We start from the raw sequence: 15436 nt of genomic DNA, 5'->3' as shown, positions 1-15436 counted from the left end.
GTCTTTTTGGGGGGGGCTTCTGTATCGACACCCCGCTAATTAGACCCCGCCCCCCTCCGACACATTGACGCAAGCTAGCTCGGCTCCTTCTTTGCAAAGTGGCTCTCAAGGGTCAGCGTGGCTGTTGAAGAGCATGCAAGGACAAAACACCAAAGAAGGGCACGGCTTTTTCCCCATGAATATTGATTCCGTGGAATCATACAAAATGACGCCACGTGGTGACTACAACGTTTTAATCCAAATAACATTAGAAATACAATTAGCAACAGCAGGCCTTGACAAATGGGAAGGAAGAAAAACTACCCGCTTGCTCCCTCTCATTACTGATAAACAGTTTGTATCATTACGTAACAAATGATAGATGTTGTGCTTGTAAACAAGTCAACTGTTTGCTACGGTAACGGCAACGGTCACATGACCACCACTCTTGGCTTTCTATTACCGACGGAAAATGCGCCTTTGGCGCTTTAGCTGGACTTTTTTGGGGGGCTTCCAAGAATTATGGATGGGCTTCTGGAGTCTTCTCCCGCCCTTAAATGGTCATCCGCTTTGTCACATAAACCGTCCCCCGCCCCACGGGACTGGAATGGAATTTAGTACTATGGGGGCTTCACACGAGACTGAAAAGTCAAAGTGTGGAGTGGCCAATGTTTGGACAGCCGTAGCCTCCGTAGTCTTGACCGTTGACGCTTATTAAATCGAAGCAGAATGTCAGCATGTTAGCCAATAACTGGCTAGTTTTGGGGCCTATCTAACGGCGCGCCAATGACCGTCATTTATCCGCCTGGGTGAATACGGCAAAGACGAACGTGGGTGCGTGGGTATGCTCGTTGGTGTGCGCCAGGCACTCGTATGTCTGCAGAGGGGTTGCCATGACAACTGCAGATCCAAGCAGGAAAATATGGGCATGGGGACACTATTTTTTTTTTGCATTTAAAAGATGCCGAGATTGCACGTTTGCTTGGACGCACGATGGACTGTGATTGGATTTGTCCCTTTTTTAAATAAAGCGTTTGTCATTTTGTCTCCCCCACAGTCACAATGAACGAAAAGTGACGTGTAAGCACCCCGTGTCCGGAGCTCCCTCCCAAGACAACTGCATCTTTGTCGTCAACGAACCGTAAGCTTCTTTTTGGGCGACGTAAATCTCACTCACGCTGTCTTAAAGCTTCAAATCAAAACAAACTGCCCTCCGGGTCACTTTTTGGTTGATTTTGGGGCCATTCTGGGTCATTTTCTGTTGATTTTGGGGGCCATTCCGGGTCATTTTGATACTGCATTCCCTCTCTATTTTTTTGTTGTTGGGCCTATTCCTGTTATTTTATTGTCACTGATGTTTGTAGTTCATTTCATTTGTGTTCATGTTTTTTGTTTTCTTCTCCTTTTTCATCTTGTCCTGTTTTTTTAGCGTAAAATACGGAACGCTTGTCCATCCCCACGACCCCGACGGCAGGTAATGAAAAAGAAGTTAGCTTTTTGCGGGAAATATTCGATCATAGCTCTAGTTTTATTTATCCTTTTTTTAAATACAATTGCATGGGACTGGAATTCAAAGCATTTTGGATTTTAAACGTCTTTAAATGCCTTCTTTCCAATTTGTTAACTGCATATCAAAGAGGAAAGTCCCTAAAATCCAACGTATTAGCCCCAAAAACGGCGTTATAAGGAAATGTCAGCGGGTTGCTTCTTCCGGTTTTGGATTTGTTGCCGTGGCCATTTTGTTAAAGGTCTTTTTTTTTTCTCAGTGGAACCTAAAAGGTTAGCTTGTATTTTGGGATCTTAAAGTTTTGTCAAATGTCTGTCTCTCAACTTGTGGCAGGACAGCTCCAAAAAGCCAGCAAGAAAATGTGAAGAAAGCCAAGGAACGGCCCTTGAGCACCACCAGCGAAGCGTCCAACTACACGGGCGGATCCGACAACAGCAATTTTACGGGAAGCCCCGCCACCACGCTAACGCTCTCCTCCTCCTTCACCCGGGTCAGTACTTTGGCAAAGGAGCCTATAACGGGGAAAAATGGTGGCCGTTTCATATTTAAGTGGCTTTTTTGGGAGGTTATTTTTTTGTTTTGTTTTTTTAAGTAGCTTTTTTTGGGGTAATTTTCTTTTAATTAAGTGGCTGTATTGGGTTATTTTTTTAAAGTGGCTTTTCTTGGGGTTATTTTGTTGTTGTTTTTAAGTGGCTTTTCTTGGGGTTATTTTGTTGTTGTTTTTAAGTGGCTTTTTGGGCTTATTTTTTAAGTGGCTCTTTTGTAGTTATTTTTTGTGTTTTTTTTAAGTGGCTTTTTTGGGGGTTCTTTTTGTGTTTTATTTTTGTTTACAGCCCATTTCTTATGTACTTTAATAGCCGTCAAGGGCTTCTAAAAAAGTCCACAATTTTGGCAAGCGCTCCAACTCCATCAAGAGGAACGTCAACGCCCCGGCGGTTAAAAGCAGTTGGCTTTACAAACAAGTAAGACAAATTTAAGTTAAGTTAATGGCGTATGATTTGAATTCTTGGCATTCTTATGATTAATTGTGACTTTAAAGGACAGTACCGGTATGAAGTTGTGGAAGAAGAGGTGGTTTGTTCTGTCCGACTTGTGCCTTTTTTACTACCGCGGTAAGAAGACGCCGTCATTTCGTGGCCATGCTCGCTCGGGACGGGACTCACATTGAATTTTTGATTTTAGATGAAAAAGAAGACAGCATTTTGGGGAGCATTCTGCTGCCCAGCTTTCACATCTCCATGTTGTCGGTGGACGACCACATCAGCAGAAAATATGCGTTTAAGGTAAATAGATAAGATGCGCTCAATGGAAAGTAGCCTTCTATGGCAATGGGCTAAAACATGGCGCTCACTGATTTCTTTGGACTAGCTAACTTGATTTTTTGGGGGAAAAAAACAACAAGAACTGACCTGATCTTTGTTTGTCTCCGTGTGTGTCTGCGATAGGCCACTCATCCCAACATGAGGACGTATTATTTCTGCACGGATACGGCCAAAGAAATGGAGTCGTGGATGAAAGTCATGACGGACGCCGCTTTGGTCAAAAAGTCCACCTGGAACACGGGGAAATGCCCGCAGATTGACATGTTGGTCTTCCCGTAAAAATACAAACGTGCTTTCACATACCTTAACTTAGCTTGATTCCAGGTCTTGACTCCAGGTCTTCATGGATGTCCATCTCCGCTCGCTCAAACGTGCTAAAATGACAAAGAGTTTGGTCATTAGCTCAGCTTTTCTTAGTTTCATTTTTTTGTGGTGTGCGGCAGGTTGGACGACGTGAAAGCGGAGGCGCCGCGTTCCCGGGAAGCCAACAACCGCGTCCTGAGCCGACCCGAGCTGGAGAACAACCAACGGAATCGCGTGCCCACGCGCCACCGTTCCCTGTCGCGGGCCGACGACTGGGCGTGGCAAAAAGACGGGGGTCGATACGGCGTCCGGCCAGAGCCGCTCAGCTACGTGGCGCAAAAAGACGGCGACAAGTACCTGCTGCGCGAGGGGGACGGAGAAAAGTACGACCCGCCGCCGGGACAAAAATACGTCTGGGCCCAAGAGGGCGAGAGCCTGGCGCCGGCGGCCAAAAAGGAAGTCAGGCGGCAGCTTTCCTTGAGGGAGAGCGGCGTGCCGGCCAAATACGGGACGCTGCAAATGGTGGACAAATACAAGACGTTGAAGGACGTGAGGAAGTACGGCACCCTCCGAGAAGGAGACAAATACGCCACTTTGAGGGACTTGGAGAAGTACGCCACACTTTGTCACGCGGGGAAACGCCATTTTCAGCTCAACGGCGAGCACGCCAGCGAACAAAAGAGCCAAAACCAGGCCGGGATTTCGGCGACTCCGCTTCCGGCGGTTCTTCCGGTTCGGGAAGAGGAGGAGCGCCTGTCCAGGAGTCATTCCTTTCGGGCCTCGGACCAATCGGATTTGCCTCCAACGGCCAGGCTAGGGGGGACGCAAGAAGACGACAGAAGGTAAGCCCACCACGGCCAAAACCCAAATCCGTGTTAAGCGCCCGCTAGGCTAGGCTAACACTGCAAAAAGCTTGTTTCGTCATGAAAACGTCAGCGTTTTTAGCATTTGAGCACTTTAGCACTATTAGCATTTGAGCACTTTAGCACTATTAGCATTTGAGCACTTTTAGCATTTTAGCACTTTTAGCATTCAATTCCAACAAACTACACTCTAAGTGCTGATCTAGTTTGTTGTTTGTCCATGGTTGTCCATCCAGCGTGACGTCCTACCAAACGTTACCTCGAAACATGCCCAGCCACCACCATCCCCAACTGGTGCCCAGATACCCCGAAGGCTACCGCACGTTGCCCCGCAACATCGCGGCGGGTTCAACCTTGGACCGGAGCGTCCGCCCCGGCTCCACCGGCACGGCGACGGCGGCAGAGAAGAGGCGATCCATGAGGGACGACACCATGTGGCAGCTGTACGAATGGCAGCAGAGACAGGCCTTCTCCAGGCAGAGTATGGCGCTACCGACAGGTGATTGGACGGCGCCATCGCCACGGATAATAGGGATAAAGGGTCTTGAGATTTCCCCCATTTGTCCTTTGTCCCCCACAGGCCACTACGGCACCCTCCCGAGCACGAAAACAATGAGCGAGCTATCCGAATACGCCGCCAGCGCCGCCACCGTTCCTTCCATCCCGGCCTCGCCGTCTCACGGCGCGCTGGCTGTCTACGAGCCCTCCCTCACCCTTGGTCGGGGGAGTTCCTCCCGCTCCGAGGCGCCGTCGCCAAACTTTCGAGAAGACGGAACGCTGGAACGCCAGCGGAGGACGCAACCTTCCAAGGTCGGCAAAGTCGACCTCTGATACGCGACGAGGGGGGGGGTCGAGCCTTGGGTTAAAAACGCTTTTTGTCCTCCCGCAGCTTGGAGGTACGCTGGAACGGCGTTCGACGGCGGGCGGGGTTTCGCCTCAGCCCGTTAGCGCTCAGTCGCTACAAGGCAAAACGGTGGGTCTTTCTTCTACTATTACGCCAAGTGCTAATTGTGTTTTGACTGGATCTCGTTAGCAGTTTTGGTTTTGATCCGTGAGCTAATCAAAGAATCGACTTACCGTGAAGGTGTGCCTGAAGAATTCTCATCTGTGGTGGTTTTTGGATGTTGACGTTTGTAATTTTGTTGTTGACGTAGCCCGAGGAACTGACGCTGATGCTAATCAAGCTCCGGCGGCAGCAGGCGGAGCTCAACAGCTTGCGGGAGCACACCCTCTCCCAACTCATGGCCCTGGGAATAGAAGGCCCCAACCCCAAGGTCAGCCCAAGGTTCTTCACTCAGTCCCGCCACGTTAGCTTTTGCTTTTCTTTTTCATCCTTTTCGAGCTAATGACTTTCCTTAGAATGCTTGACTTACCAAAACAGAGCTCGACTTTCTGCTTCTTCTTCTCTTCCGTCTGGTCTTTCCTTCCTTTCTTCCTTTTGGCCGCAGACCGACGTTCTTTCCCATCATCTTCAGAGGAACCTGGTTTACCTGGACAACCAGGTGAGAACAAGTTAGCATCAAGTTACTTTGGAAGTACAGAAAATTCAGGACGCTGCTTTTGTTAGATTTCACTTTCTGTCTTTGACTTTAAAATGACACTAAAAACATTCAATTCAATATATTTTGGAGGTAAGAACGCCCCAAAATGATCAGAAATGAATAGAGTGACTATCCCGGACAATGGACACCTGGCCAAAAGAAGACAAAGGACTAAAAATGTATCCATCATATTTACATATGAATACATAGCCAGAATGCAAGTCCCAGAACATGAACAAAAAAAAGGCTTTTTGAGTGAGTGCGACCTCTGGCCACGTGCAAGGCTCACGTGAGGGCGCCGTGTCCTGTTTTTTTCCCCTTAAAACTCTGCTAGAAAAAGGAGAACGAACCGCTTATCTTCACCATTCACACTTTGATCGAGAAGTCGGCGCCACGGCCGCAACTCTACCAGCAAGTAAGATTTCAGGCCCCATCTGCCTCCAGTCGCTCCATTTTTGGGGGGATTGGCTCATTCTTTAAATCCATTTTTTTTGGCTTTTTTTTTCTCTCCACGGATTCCGGACTCAAGACAGACCTTTTTTTTCATCATTGTGGCACCATTTCTTTCTCCATTCTATTTTTTTTGTGTCATCTATAGGAAGAATTGCTTGATTTCTTGCTTTTTCATGAGTGCTTTTGATTGGTGACCATTTTTTTATGGATTTCACTTGAACATGGCTTGTAGTTTGGCGCTACACAGTCATGGCCCAACACCAACCATCCCATTCCGGCTCGATGTCCACGTAAATTGTATTTAAAAGAATAATAAAATGCTAACATATCTAGCAAACGTTTTCAATTACTTATTTTTCCCTCCAGGTTCCTTCCGATGACTACAAAAACCAAAGTCCAGAGGACACTGACGTAAGAAGAAGCTCATCTCCTAGCGGCTAGGCTAAGATAGCTAGCTCATGTCATCTCCCATTGGCTTTTCAGAGCAAACTCAGCAGGTTTTGTGAGCAAGACAAACTGGTGAGGATGCAAGAGGACAAATTGCAACAGCTGCACAGAGAAAAGGTACTTTCAAGCTAACGGGAGCTAACAGCTAGCCACCATTCCAATGGTTTTTGCTTGACTTTTCAGCACACGTTGGAAACGGCGCTGCTTTCCGCCAGTCAAGAGTTGAGCGAGCAGAGTCATCCAAGTAGTTTGGGCACTCAAAACCTGATCCAGCAGCGAGACGTACTCCAAAATGGCCTCCTAAGCACGTGCAGAGAGCTTTCCAGGGTCAATACGGTAAGCTAATGCTAATGCTATGTCCTTGTTTTGCTTTCTGGTCAACGTTTATGGCTAAATGTGCTATTTGTCGTCGTCCATTGACCATTTGGGGTGGCTTTGTGGTTTCAGGAACTGGAGCGCGCATGGGGGGATTACGATAGGTTGGAGGGGGACGTCATTTTGGCCAAATCAAACCTTCTGGAGCAGTTGGAAGCCCTGGGAAGCCCACAGGTTCTACATTGTTTATTCTCTCCATATTCTCTCCATATTTAATGTAGTTATGATCATTATTTTTAATTTAACGTGTGCGTGGGTTTTCAGACGGAACCTCCGAGCCAGCGCCACATTCAAATCCAGAAGGAGTTGTGGAGAATTCAGGACGTGATGGAGGCATTGAGTAAAAATAAACCACAACGCACTACTACAGACAGTGAGTCTCTGTTTAGTGGCGGGCCCACTTCAAAGGGGGAGGCGGTCTAAATTCATTGATAAACATGGAAGAAGTATATATAAAAAAATTAAAAAACATTTAGACAATGACTTGGGTAGTTTCAAACATAGTCGTATGTTTTGGAGTATCTGTAAGAGGGATACGGACAACTCATATATTTGAAGCTAACATTAAAACCTAGCATAGCATAACTTGTTTGGGATATGACCAATGACAAAATGTCTTTTGTTGTTGTTGTTGTTGTTGTAGATTTGGATTCCAAGCCGCTTTCCAGCCAGCAAAAAGATGAGGTAAGCATGACTTGCACATTTTCACACAAAAACAAACTAACAAAAATAACAACAACACAGACCCTGTTTCGCTAACTTCAAGTTTTTTGGGGTCTGTTTTTTTTTGTGTTTGCGCTCGCCCAGTTCATTTTTAGAGTTAAAAAAAATAACGACTTTTGGTTCGACCTTTGACCCCGTGTCTCCAAAATCTCAGTTTTTTTCGGCCATTTTTTTCTCTCGAACGGCTCTGTTAACTTTCGACAGGCAGTGCCATCGCTGCCTCTCGGTCCCGCCGAGCCGGGATCCGGCGCCCCCCCTCGCCCGCCTCTTCCGCAGTACTACAACTCCTCCTCGTCTTCGTCGGAGCGTCCCCCCCACGCGCCCCCACGCCACCCCAACTCCGGCGGCCGGCCGCCTCCGTACACGCAACGTGAGGACCGCAAATCTAGGAACAGCGTAAGAGCAGAGGGGGAGACGGAAAAAAAACGCCGGGCGTCCTCGTATTTGTGGCATCGATTCGATGTGGCGGCCGAGAAAATTCATTTTTGTCTTTTTTTTTTGGCATTCATCCTCATCCTCTTCCCACTTCACCTCAGCAAGCCAGTCAATTTAAAAAAAATAGAAAAGAGAATCTTCCGATAATCCCTCGCTTCGCTCTTGAGTTATCCCGGCCATGTTGGCTCCGCCCCTTCTTTCCGTTTTGGATAGGTTGGCTTTCTTTGGGTTGGAAATCCAAGAAAATGTACAAAACTAATTGGAGGAAAGGCTAGCTTTAAAAAAACATTATTTTAGCTGGATGATGGCTAATTATTTTGAGAATGCTACGAGTCATCAATGTCGTCGATCAAATGTGTGGTTTTTTTGTGGGTGTCGCATGCAATATTTTTTTGCCGTGCCTGTGAAATGTGGCATGACACCCGACATTTCATTCCAGATCCAAAAAAATAGACGTGCCATTGGCTTTTGGCGTCTGTCGTAGCATCGTTAGCTCAATCACTCAAATTGCATTTTTTTTTCTTGTTTTTTTTTTTTGTCTGACGTGGACATGACAGCAAGGTCCAGACTATCGCTTGTACAAGAGCGAACCGGAGCTGACAACCGTCAACGAGGAAGTGGACGAAGTCAACGGCGAAGACAAGGAAAAGGACAAAAATGAACTTCCAGCGGAGAAAAATGACATGACAGGTAATGAACGATACGATTATTTAGTTTTGATTATTGTGACCTATTGTCCAAATTCTTCTGGCAGTGGCGCTGTACCCGGTGGGCGCGGTTTCCCCCAGGAGCAAATCCCCCAAGAGCCCCCCCGAGTCCACGACCATCGCCTCTTACGTCACGCTGAGGAAGACGAAAAAGCCCGAAGTCAGAACGGTACACGACGTGGTGGCGACGGCGCAATTTATGGAACGCCACGATGAGCCTCGCCATTTTGAACATAAGTGTCTGGGTCTCCAGGACCGTCCCAGAAGCGCGCTGGGCGAACAGACGGGGGGCTACGCGGAGAGGGAGGTGGGCCGACCCAGGATGAGCCTGGAGGAGCAGTTGGAAAGGATGCGGCGCCACCGAGAGGCCTCGTCTCAGCGCGACAAGAGGAGGGAAACTCTGTCTCGCTCGCATTCCTTCAGCAGAGACCACGAGCCCTTGGCCACATCCACCACGCCGCCGCAGGTAACATTGGCAAAAAGGCCCCTCCCCTTTCAAAGTGGACCTAGTCCCACCCACAACATGTATTTGCCGCACTATAAGCTGCAACGAAGACTTGAGTTTTCTAAAGTCAATATTGCTTCATTATTGTATGAAACTCCCTTTAGCGCAGTTGATCTATAACACAAGCCACTATACTACTACTACTACCTCTAGTGCATGTATAACACAACCTGCTACGCCACTACTGCTACTACTACAACAATTCCATGTATAGCATTTCTACTACATCTCCATCGAGTCAATCTATAAACCAATTCTTTACTACCACTACTACAGACCAATCTACTGGATGTATAACCACACCCCCTATTACGACAAAACATGTCTGTCTGTGTCCAAAGGCCTGGGACCAGATTCAAGGAGCCGGCGCCGACCCCGCTGCGCTGGAAGCGGCGCTTGAGCAAGTTAAGATGCTTCAAAATGAGCGTGGCGCCGAGGAAGGAACCCACGCGCAAGACTCCGACGCCACCACGTCGCAACAGGAGGAGCACCTGGCCGGCGAAGGCACCCGGCAAAGTCCCGGACGTTCGCCGAGTCCCGGGAGGGACCACGCGGAAGAGCAGGTGGGGAAAAGTGGGGCGGCCGAGGGATGGCGAGCGGCGCGTTGACATCGTGTTTTGGACCATTTTTTTAAGATGGGCGAGACGCAGACGGCGGTTATTTTGGACACGCGGACGGAGACGCGGCACGTGGAGATTGTCAAGCTCGATGCGTTCGACCAGGAGCTCATCGGAGGAGACCACGCCCCCTCCTCGCCCACGGAAAGCAGGTAAAACGTGACAAAATGAGTCCAAAAATGTGCCAAAAAACAACAGCAAATGACCCAAATGTACAAGAAGTGACCTCAGAATACTCTGCTAACTCATAATAATATTATTTGTTTACCTTTTGTAGGTTCCGGAGCTCCTTCCCGGAAACGTCGAGTCCCGAGCCACAAGAAGAAGACGAGCACCACGTGGACGTACTGCCGCTCCAAAATACCACGGAGGAGAACCACACACCATCATCCTATAAGCACCTTCCGGAAAATGACAAGAAAATCAACAATAACAATTTACTGGCCCGTAAGTATCAAAAAATCCATCTTTTTTCACTCAGACTTTTTAAAATGTAATATTACGCACCAACTGTAACTCCAATATTATGATCTTACGCAATTACGTGGGTACATTTGCACTTCAAGGACCCAGAATGGTTAACAAGTCCTTTAAGTACCAATGTATTTTTTTTATTTGGTGGATAATACTGTTTTGAGGCCTTTTTTTGTCATTTCTTTGCAGCACAAATGTTGACTCTGGTGAGCAACGACACGTGAGCGACCAAGCGGACAACCGCGCCGGCGTCCTATCCCGTAAAGCCCGAATGTAGCGACCTGTAAAAAAAGAGCGTACTCTACTCCACAGCTTCCGAGTGTTCCCACAAGACTGAAAATTGGGAGCGTCCGTCCAGAGAGAGCAAATAGGTGGACTGTCTCTTTAAAACATCCACGTTGCCACCCCGTCTTTATACGTGTACATTCTTTTCAAATCCAAGTCAACTTCTTTTATTTGAGTCATTCAATTAAAAAAAAACAACCTACCGTATGTACTCGCTAGCCCTTAAAATGGTTGAATTGAACCATTTCAGGCCTATTAGCCGCCCCCCGATACACAAATTGGTTTTAATAGGGAGTACTTGACCTTCCCCTACTGGTGAAACGGAGTATCGTGTGCATTATAAGACGTACCCCTGATTTAGTCGCCATTTTTTGTTACAAATGTGGCTTATAAGAATAAGAAAGTACGGTACTTACTTAACGAAGCGGCGTCTTGCTATCTGTTGACGCTTTGACCTGCGGAGAGACGCATCGGGTCACAAATGGTACAACAAACAACCAAACTAAATAAAAGTATTTTTATTCCCCCCTGCCTTTATGTTGAACACACTACTTTGACTTTTGAAATCAGCTGCTTGAAACAAAAACAAGATGCCTCCATATATGTTCAAACAACGCCCTTTGTACGCCAATGCCGTGTTTTCCGGACTATACATTGCACCGCAATTAGCATTAGCATGAGCTACATAGACAAGGTCATTTGTATTTGCGTTGAAACCACCGTTGCTAATGCTAAGCTAAGATGTCATGATGCTAGCAAGGTACGACGCATTCTCGGCATGCGCGCGAGGCTAACTATTAGCTGTAGTAGCTTAGCAGTCTCCTCTCAAATGAGCTTTCGGCTTCAGTTGCTAGTTTGCATCCGACTTGGCTCTGGTGACCATTTAAGACTGTCCAAATGTTTACTTGTGTAGCATAAAAACGATCTGAAGGCTTGAAAAATGCAAGCCGAGGCCTTCAAAACTACAAATAGAAATGAAAACAGATATAGAACTTATAAAAAGCACATGGTTATGCAACTTCATATCGGTAAACATGCCTAATTATATAGGTTTGATGCATATCTTAAATATATATGTATGTTTATAGAGTATAAATGTGTCACTACCCGAGAACGCCCTCTAGCGGATGATTAGTGTAAAAAAGTACTACTGTATAAAATTCTATATTTTTGTTAAAAAAGTGCAACTCATGGTCCGTAAAATACGGTGGTCATAAAATTGAGATCAATCAAATGGCAGTATGTTGTTGTTTTGTTTGTTTTTTTACAAGAATGGCAGCAACGTGGTGGATAGAATAATAATAACATGATAAAGTACTTTATACAGTATTAGGTCCAATTAGCACTGCATGAATAAGTCTTAGGTTTTGTAAATTGTCATTTTAAGAGCAGAACCAACCTTCCTCTCCCAGGCCAATTAAACTCATTGAAGAAAGAATTGAATTAAAAATAGTGAAAGTTTACCTTAGTAAATGTAGGGACGCCATTGAAATGAAAAATATGTTGTAGAATTGTTTGATGAATCAGAAGATGTGTACGAAGCAATACGTGGGATTTGAGATTTAAAAAAAATATGTAAAAAATGTATAAAGACAATAATTTATGAAGATATTAGAAGAAAATGAAAGAGATTATTATTCATGTTATTAGAGTCAATATGCAAAATGTTCATACACTGTGTTTTATATTGTGGAATAAATGTTGTTCATAAAAAAATAAATTTTCGCTTCGTATGTATCCAATATGATTAAATATTCGATCAAAAATATATATGATATAGTTCAATTTGAAGCGACGATTTTGCTGTTTGTTGGACCACGTGGAGTAGTTCGACCACAATGCCAAAGATTGTTTATAACACGCAGGTGTATTACTACTCTCTAACTGAAGCACGAGAGTGCGATTTAGTCTTTTAAACTAAGTTCTTATTCTAAATACGGTATGTTTTGCTGTTCTTGGGTATCATTGAGTATTACCAATGACTTAAATGTTTATTTTGTTCAAGCGTAATGGAAATTACCGAACGATAAGTAACTGACTTTACACGATCTTTGTCCCCGAGTGGCGTGTGACGTCACTACAACTCCTTCTGTGTTCTACGCTTGAATTGAAGGCAACTTTTTTTTCTTTTTCTTTTACAAACTGTAATACCCCCAAACTGAAAATAAACTGAAAACTCACAGATGCCAAACATGGCTCAGATAAAAGCCGATGGAGCGGAGCAAGATTCTCAACCAATAGTAGCGCTTCGTGACAACGGGGAAAGCATTAATACCGGCTCTGAGGGACAGGCCGACTCCAAACAGGAACCGGATAACAGTAAAGAGATTGAGCCAGTAGTAATGGACGTGAACAGTCGTGGTGCGTTTGCGGGAAACTCGTTGCTTGTCGACGACGCCGTGGAAGACTACGGCGGGGACGGCAAAGTGTCCGAACCGGGCAAGAGTCCCGCGCAGGGGAGTCTGGCGAGTAGCACCGAGTCCGCTCAAGAGGGTTCTCGGGTCCTGAAGCAAGAACAAAGAGAAGGAGGGAACGGGTGCCCCTCGCCGCCGACCGAGCACACAAAGGCCGCGGAGAAACACGAGCACGGTGGTAAAAGACGAGCCAGCCTTGAAGTGGCCTCGTCCGACGGCGAGCCGCTCAGTCGGATGGATTCGGAGGACAGGTTTGTCAAAGTGGGAAACTTTAACTTTACAAATTCATTCGGCCACTTGTCGGACGGAATCTATTTGTTATGATTTGCCGTCATAAAATGGGGGTAACAGGGGGTGGGGGGTCCTCCAGGTCTTGCACACTCTACACAAAATAAACATTTAAAGTAAAAGTTTAATGTAAAATTAATGTCGGGTTAGACGTTGTGGGGCATTCAGGGTCACTTCCTGTGCAATTTAGATCATTTCCTGAACTGCCCAAGTCATATCTTTTTTGCCTGTTTTCAGCATCAGCAGCACTTTGATGGACATGGAGAGCATCGCGTCAAGTGGCCGTTCCACCCCGGCCATGTTCAACAACGGCGGCTCGACGCTGGCGGGCAACGGTTCGATGCCGTCCAACGGCAAGTCTATAAGCTACACTTGCTGTTGGGATCACTGCCAGCTGCAGTTTTCCTCCAGCCCCGATTTGGCCGATCACATCCGAGCCACCCACGTGGACGGACAAAGGGGAGGAGTGAGTGTCCCGCATTGGAGCGCCAACAGCGGAATGACACGGCTTCACCTACAAAACGTCTTTTGTGTGCGCCCCACGTAGGTTTTCGTGTGTCTTTGGAAGGGCTGCAAAGTCTACAATACGCCGTCCACCAGTCAGAGCTGGCTGCAGAGACACATGTTGACGCACAGTGGAGACAAACCCTTTAAGGTGATGGAGCGCAACTGTCAGATTGGTGTTCTTCGACCAATTGTATAACATTTTTTTGTGGGGCAGTGTGTGGTCGGAGGCTGCCACGCAACATTCGCCTCCCAGGGCGGCCTGGCCCGCCACGTCCCCACTCATTTCAGCTCGCAGAGTTCGTCCAAAATGTCCAATCAAGGCAAAGTGAAGGAGGACTCCCCGTCCAAGGCGGGTCTCAACAAGAGGAGGAAGCTCAAGAACAAGCATCGACGCTCACTGCGTACGTACACGGGCAAATATTTGCATCCATGTTGAATGAACAGTACTCACTGGACCACGTCAAAAGTATCAACGTTTTGATGTAGGCGGGTACGACGATGGACTTTTGTATTATTTCCTGTTGGTGGTGGCTTCCTGTAGATTTCACGGCATTTCCTTTGCACACACAAGTTTGCACGTTAAAATGGTTCAGTTCATCATCACATTTGTGGACTGTTAGGTTAGCATTAGCTCCCGCAATGTTATTTTACCACTGTTTCCAGTTGGTTTTGCTATTTTGTCTAGTATAAGAATGCAAATCCTATTTTTTTTTTTTTAGCTCGGCCTCATGATTTCTTTGACGCCCAAACCATGGACGCCATCCGCCATCGGGCCATATGCCTCAACCTGGCAACGCACATCGAGAGCCTCGGCAACGGTCACAGCGTGGTGTTCAACAGCACGGTAAGCGCAAATACTTTTCATTATCCTTTGGATGCCAAAATTTTAATACTCGCGTGTTTTCAGATCATTGCCAGGAGGAAAGAAGAATCGGGCAAGGTCAAAGTTCTTCTGCACTGGACACCGGAAGACATGTATTTGAATAATTTTTTGTTTTTTTGTCATCGAGCGGCATTAGTTTAACGTCACAGATTCCCTTTGATTTGTCAAAGATTGCCTGACGTTTGGGTGAACGAGAGCGACAGACTTCAGCACAGAACCAGAGTGGTGCACCTGTCCAAGCTTCCCACGGACACGGCCGTTCTGCTGACATTTGCAGGTATGCGTCACGTGACCCACTTGCCGGCGGCGCGCAAGGCTCACTCACGTTGGCTTTCTGTTCTCGCACAGGACCTTCTTCGAAGGATTTATTCAAGTCCGCAAGTCCAACGACATGCTAACTGCTTTGTTTTCAGAGTTTAGAAACTTTCTTTCTATGGTATTTGGACATTTAGAGATGTAGTATTGTCATTATAACTAGATTCAGAGTAGAGAGAAGCTGTCTTTGTAAATACTTGAGATTTGTAATATATTTTTGTACTGGTATTTACAAAATACATCAAGAAAATAGTTGCTTTAGTTAGATGTACTTGTGCTGTATTGGCATTTCATTTATATGAAATGTGATGGGCTGCTAATGTACCATAATTTCTCATGTTTAATATGAATTTTTGCTCAAAACTGAGGGATTTATGGTATACCATTTTTTTAATCGAATACTATCATGACTGCTGTATTTTTTTAGTGTAAGATTAATGCTTAGTCCTTTTTAATGCTATAGAAACAATAAAGTTTGGTATTTTTTAAATAA

The 15436-nt window shown here is 46.1% G+C and overlaps 3 protein-coding genes and 1 long non-coding RNA gene across 6 annotated transcripts in view; 2 read left to right on the top strand and 2 right to left on the bottom strand.

Annotated features, from left to right (window-relative positions):
- Positions 1-5208, bottom strand: part of golt1ba (golgi transport 1Ba) — an 18368-nt gene extending 13160 nt beyond the window's left edge. The window contains exons 1-3 of one of the 2 annotated variants that reach the window (XM_077709878.1): positions 5052-5208; positions 3112-3182; positions 2896-3038 (exon numbers count right to left, since the gene is read on the bottom strand). The gene's annotated coding sequence lies outside the window, so the exon portion shown is untranslated. Of the gene's footprint in view, positions 1-2895; positions 3041-3111; positions 3183-5051 lie in introns of those variants that run through there. The other variant, XM_077709879.1, reaches the window with a different exon arrangement.
- Positions 1-12256, top strand: part of LOC144181415 (pleckstrin homology domain-containing family A member 5-like) — a 17113-nt gene extending 4857 nt beyond the window's left edge. Inside the window, exons 4-31 of one of the 2 annotated variants that reach the window (XM_077709867.1) lie at positions 1037-1120; positions 1409-1453; positions 1820-1976; positions 2344-2448; positions 2526-2598; positions 2669-2769; positions 2932-3071; positions 3252-3953; positions 4211-4473; positions 4555-4784; positions 4864-4947; positions 5129-5248; positions 5423-5476; positions 5850-5930; positions 6335-6379; positions 6452-6532; positions 6599-6751; positions 6863-6964; positions 7055-7163; positions 7434-7474; positions 7718-7909; positions 8506-8638; positions 8703-8824; positions 8909-9121; positions 9502-9723; positions 9796-9929; positions 10055-10224; positions 10441-12256. In XM_077709867.1, coding sequence (XP_077565993.1) covers positions 1037-1120; positions 1409-1453; positions 1820-1976; positions 2344-2448; positions 2526-2598; positions 2669-2769; positions 2932-3071; positions 3252-3953; positions 4211-4473; positions 4555-4784; positions 4864-4947; positions 5129-5248; positions 5423-5476; positions 5850-5930; positions 6335-6379; positions 6452-6532; positions 6599-6751; positions 6863-6964; positions 7055-7163; positions 7434-7474; positions 7718-7909; positions 8506-8638; positions 8703-8824; positions 8909-9121; positions 9502-9723; positions 9796-9929; positions 10055-10224; positions 10441-10475 — 3991 coding nt within the window. In that variant the 3' untranslated portion in view covers positions 10476-12256. The remainder of the gene's footprint in view (positions 1-1036; positions 1121-1408; positions 1454-1819; positions 1977-2343; positions 2449-2525; positions 2599-2668; positions 2770-2931; positions 3072-3251; positions 3954-4210; positions 4474-4554; positions 4785-4863; positions 4948-5128; positions 5249-5422; positions 5477-5849; positions 5931-6334; positions 6380-6451; positions 6533-6598; positions 6752-6862; positions 6965-7054; positions 7164-7433; positions 7475-7717; positions 7910-8505; positions 8639-8702; positions 8825-8908; positions 9122-9501; positions 9724-9795; positions 9930-10054; positions 10225-10440) is intronic. The other variant, XM_077709866.1, reaches the window with a different exon arrangement.
- LOC144181421 (uncharacterized) lies at positions 5354-14297 on the bottom strand. The gene is made up of 4 exons (XR_013324678.1): positions 12718-14297; positions 10953-10991; positions 10046-10178; positions 5354-5464 (listed from the first exon to the last, which is right to left on the bottom strand). It is a non-coding gene; the product is annotated as an uncharacterized LOC144181421 (long non-coding RNA).
- LOC144181417 (zinc finger protein aebp2-like) lies at positions 12616-15436 on the top strand. The gene is made up of 8 exons (XM_077709874.1): positions 12616-13201; positions 13476-13704; positions 13786-13893; positions 13960-14146; positions 14465-14589; positions 14653-14720; positions 14799-14905; positions 14977-15436. The coding sequence occupies exons 1-8, from the start codon at positions 12720-12722 to the stop codon at positions 15024-15026; spliced, it is 1356 nt and encodes a 451-aa protein (XP_077566000.1). The 5' UTR covers positions 12616-12719; the 3' UTR covers positions 15027-15436.

Source organism: Stigmatopora nigra, chromosome 23 (genome assembly GCF_051989575.1).
Source record: "Stigmatopora nigra isolate UIUO_SnigA chromosome 23, RoL_Snig_1.1, whole genome shotgun sequence".
In the NCBI taxonomy this organism is placed as follows: Eukaryota; Metazoa; Chordata; class Actinopteri; order Syngnathiformes; family Syngnathidae; genus Stigmatopora; species Stigmatopora nigra.
This window is presented reverse-complemented; position numbering and strand designations above follow the sequence as displayed.

What these genes read in the sequence shown, in the direction of transcription:
- LOC144181417 (XM_077709874.1), top strand. Translation starts at nt 12,720, where the DNA reads ATGCCAAACATGGCTCAGATAAAAGCCGATGGAGCGGAGCAAGATTCT. An exon ending in CAAGCATCGACGCTCACTGC is followed by an intron (nt 14,147 to 14,464) that starts GTACGTACACGG and finishes TTTTTTTTTTAG; the next exon opens with CTCGGCCTCATGATTTCTTT. An exon ending in CGTTCTGCTGACATTTGCAG is followed by an intron (nt 14,906 to 14,976) that starts GTATGCGTCACG and finishes GTTCTCGCACAG; the next exon opens with GACCTTCTTCGAAGGATTTA.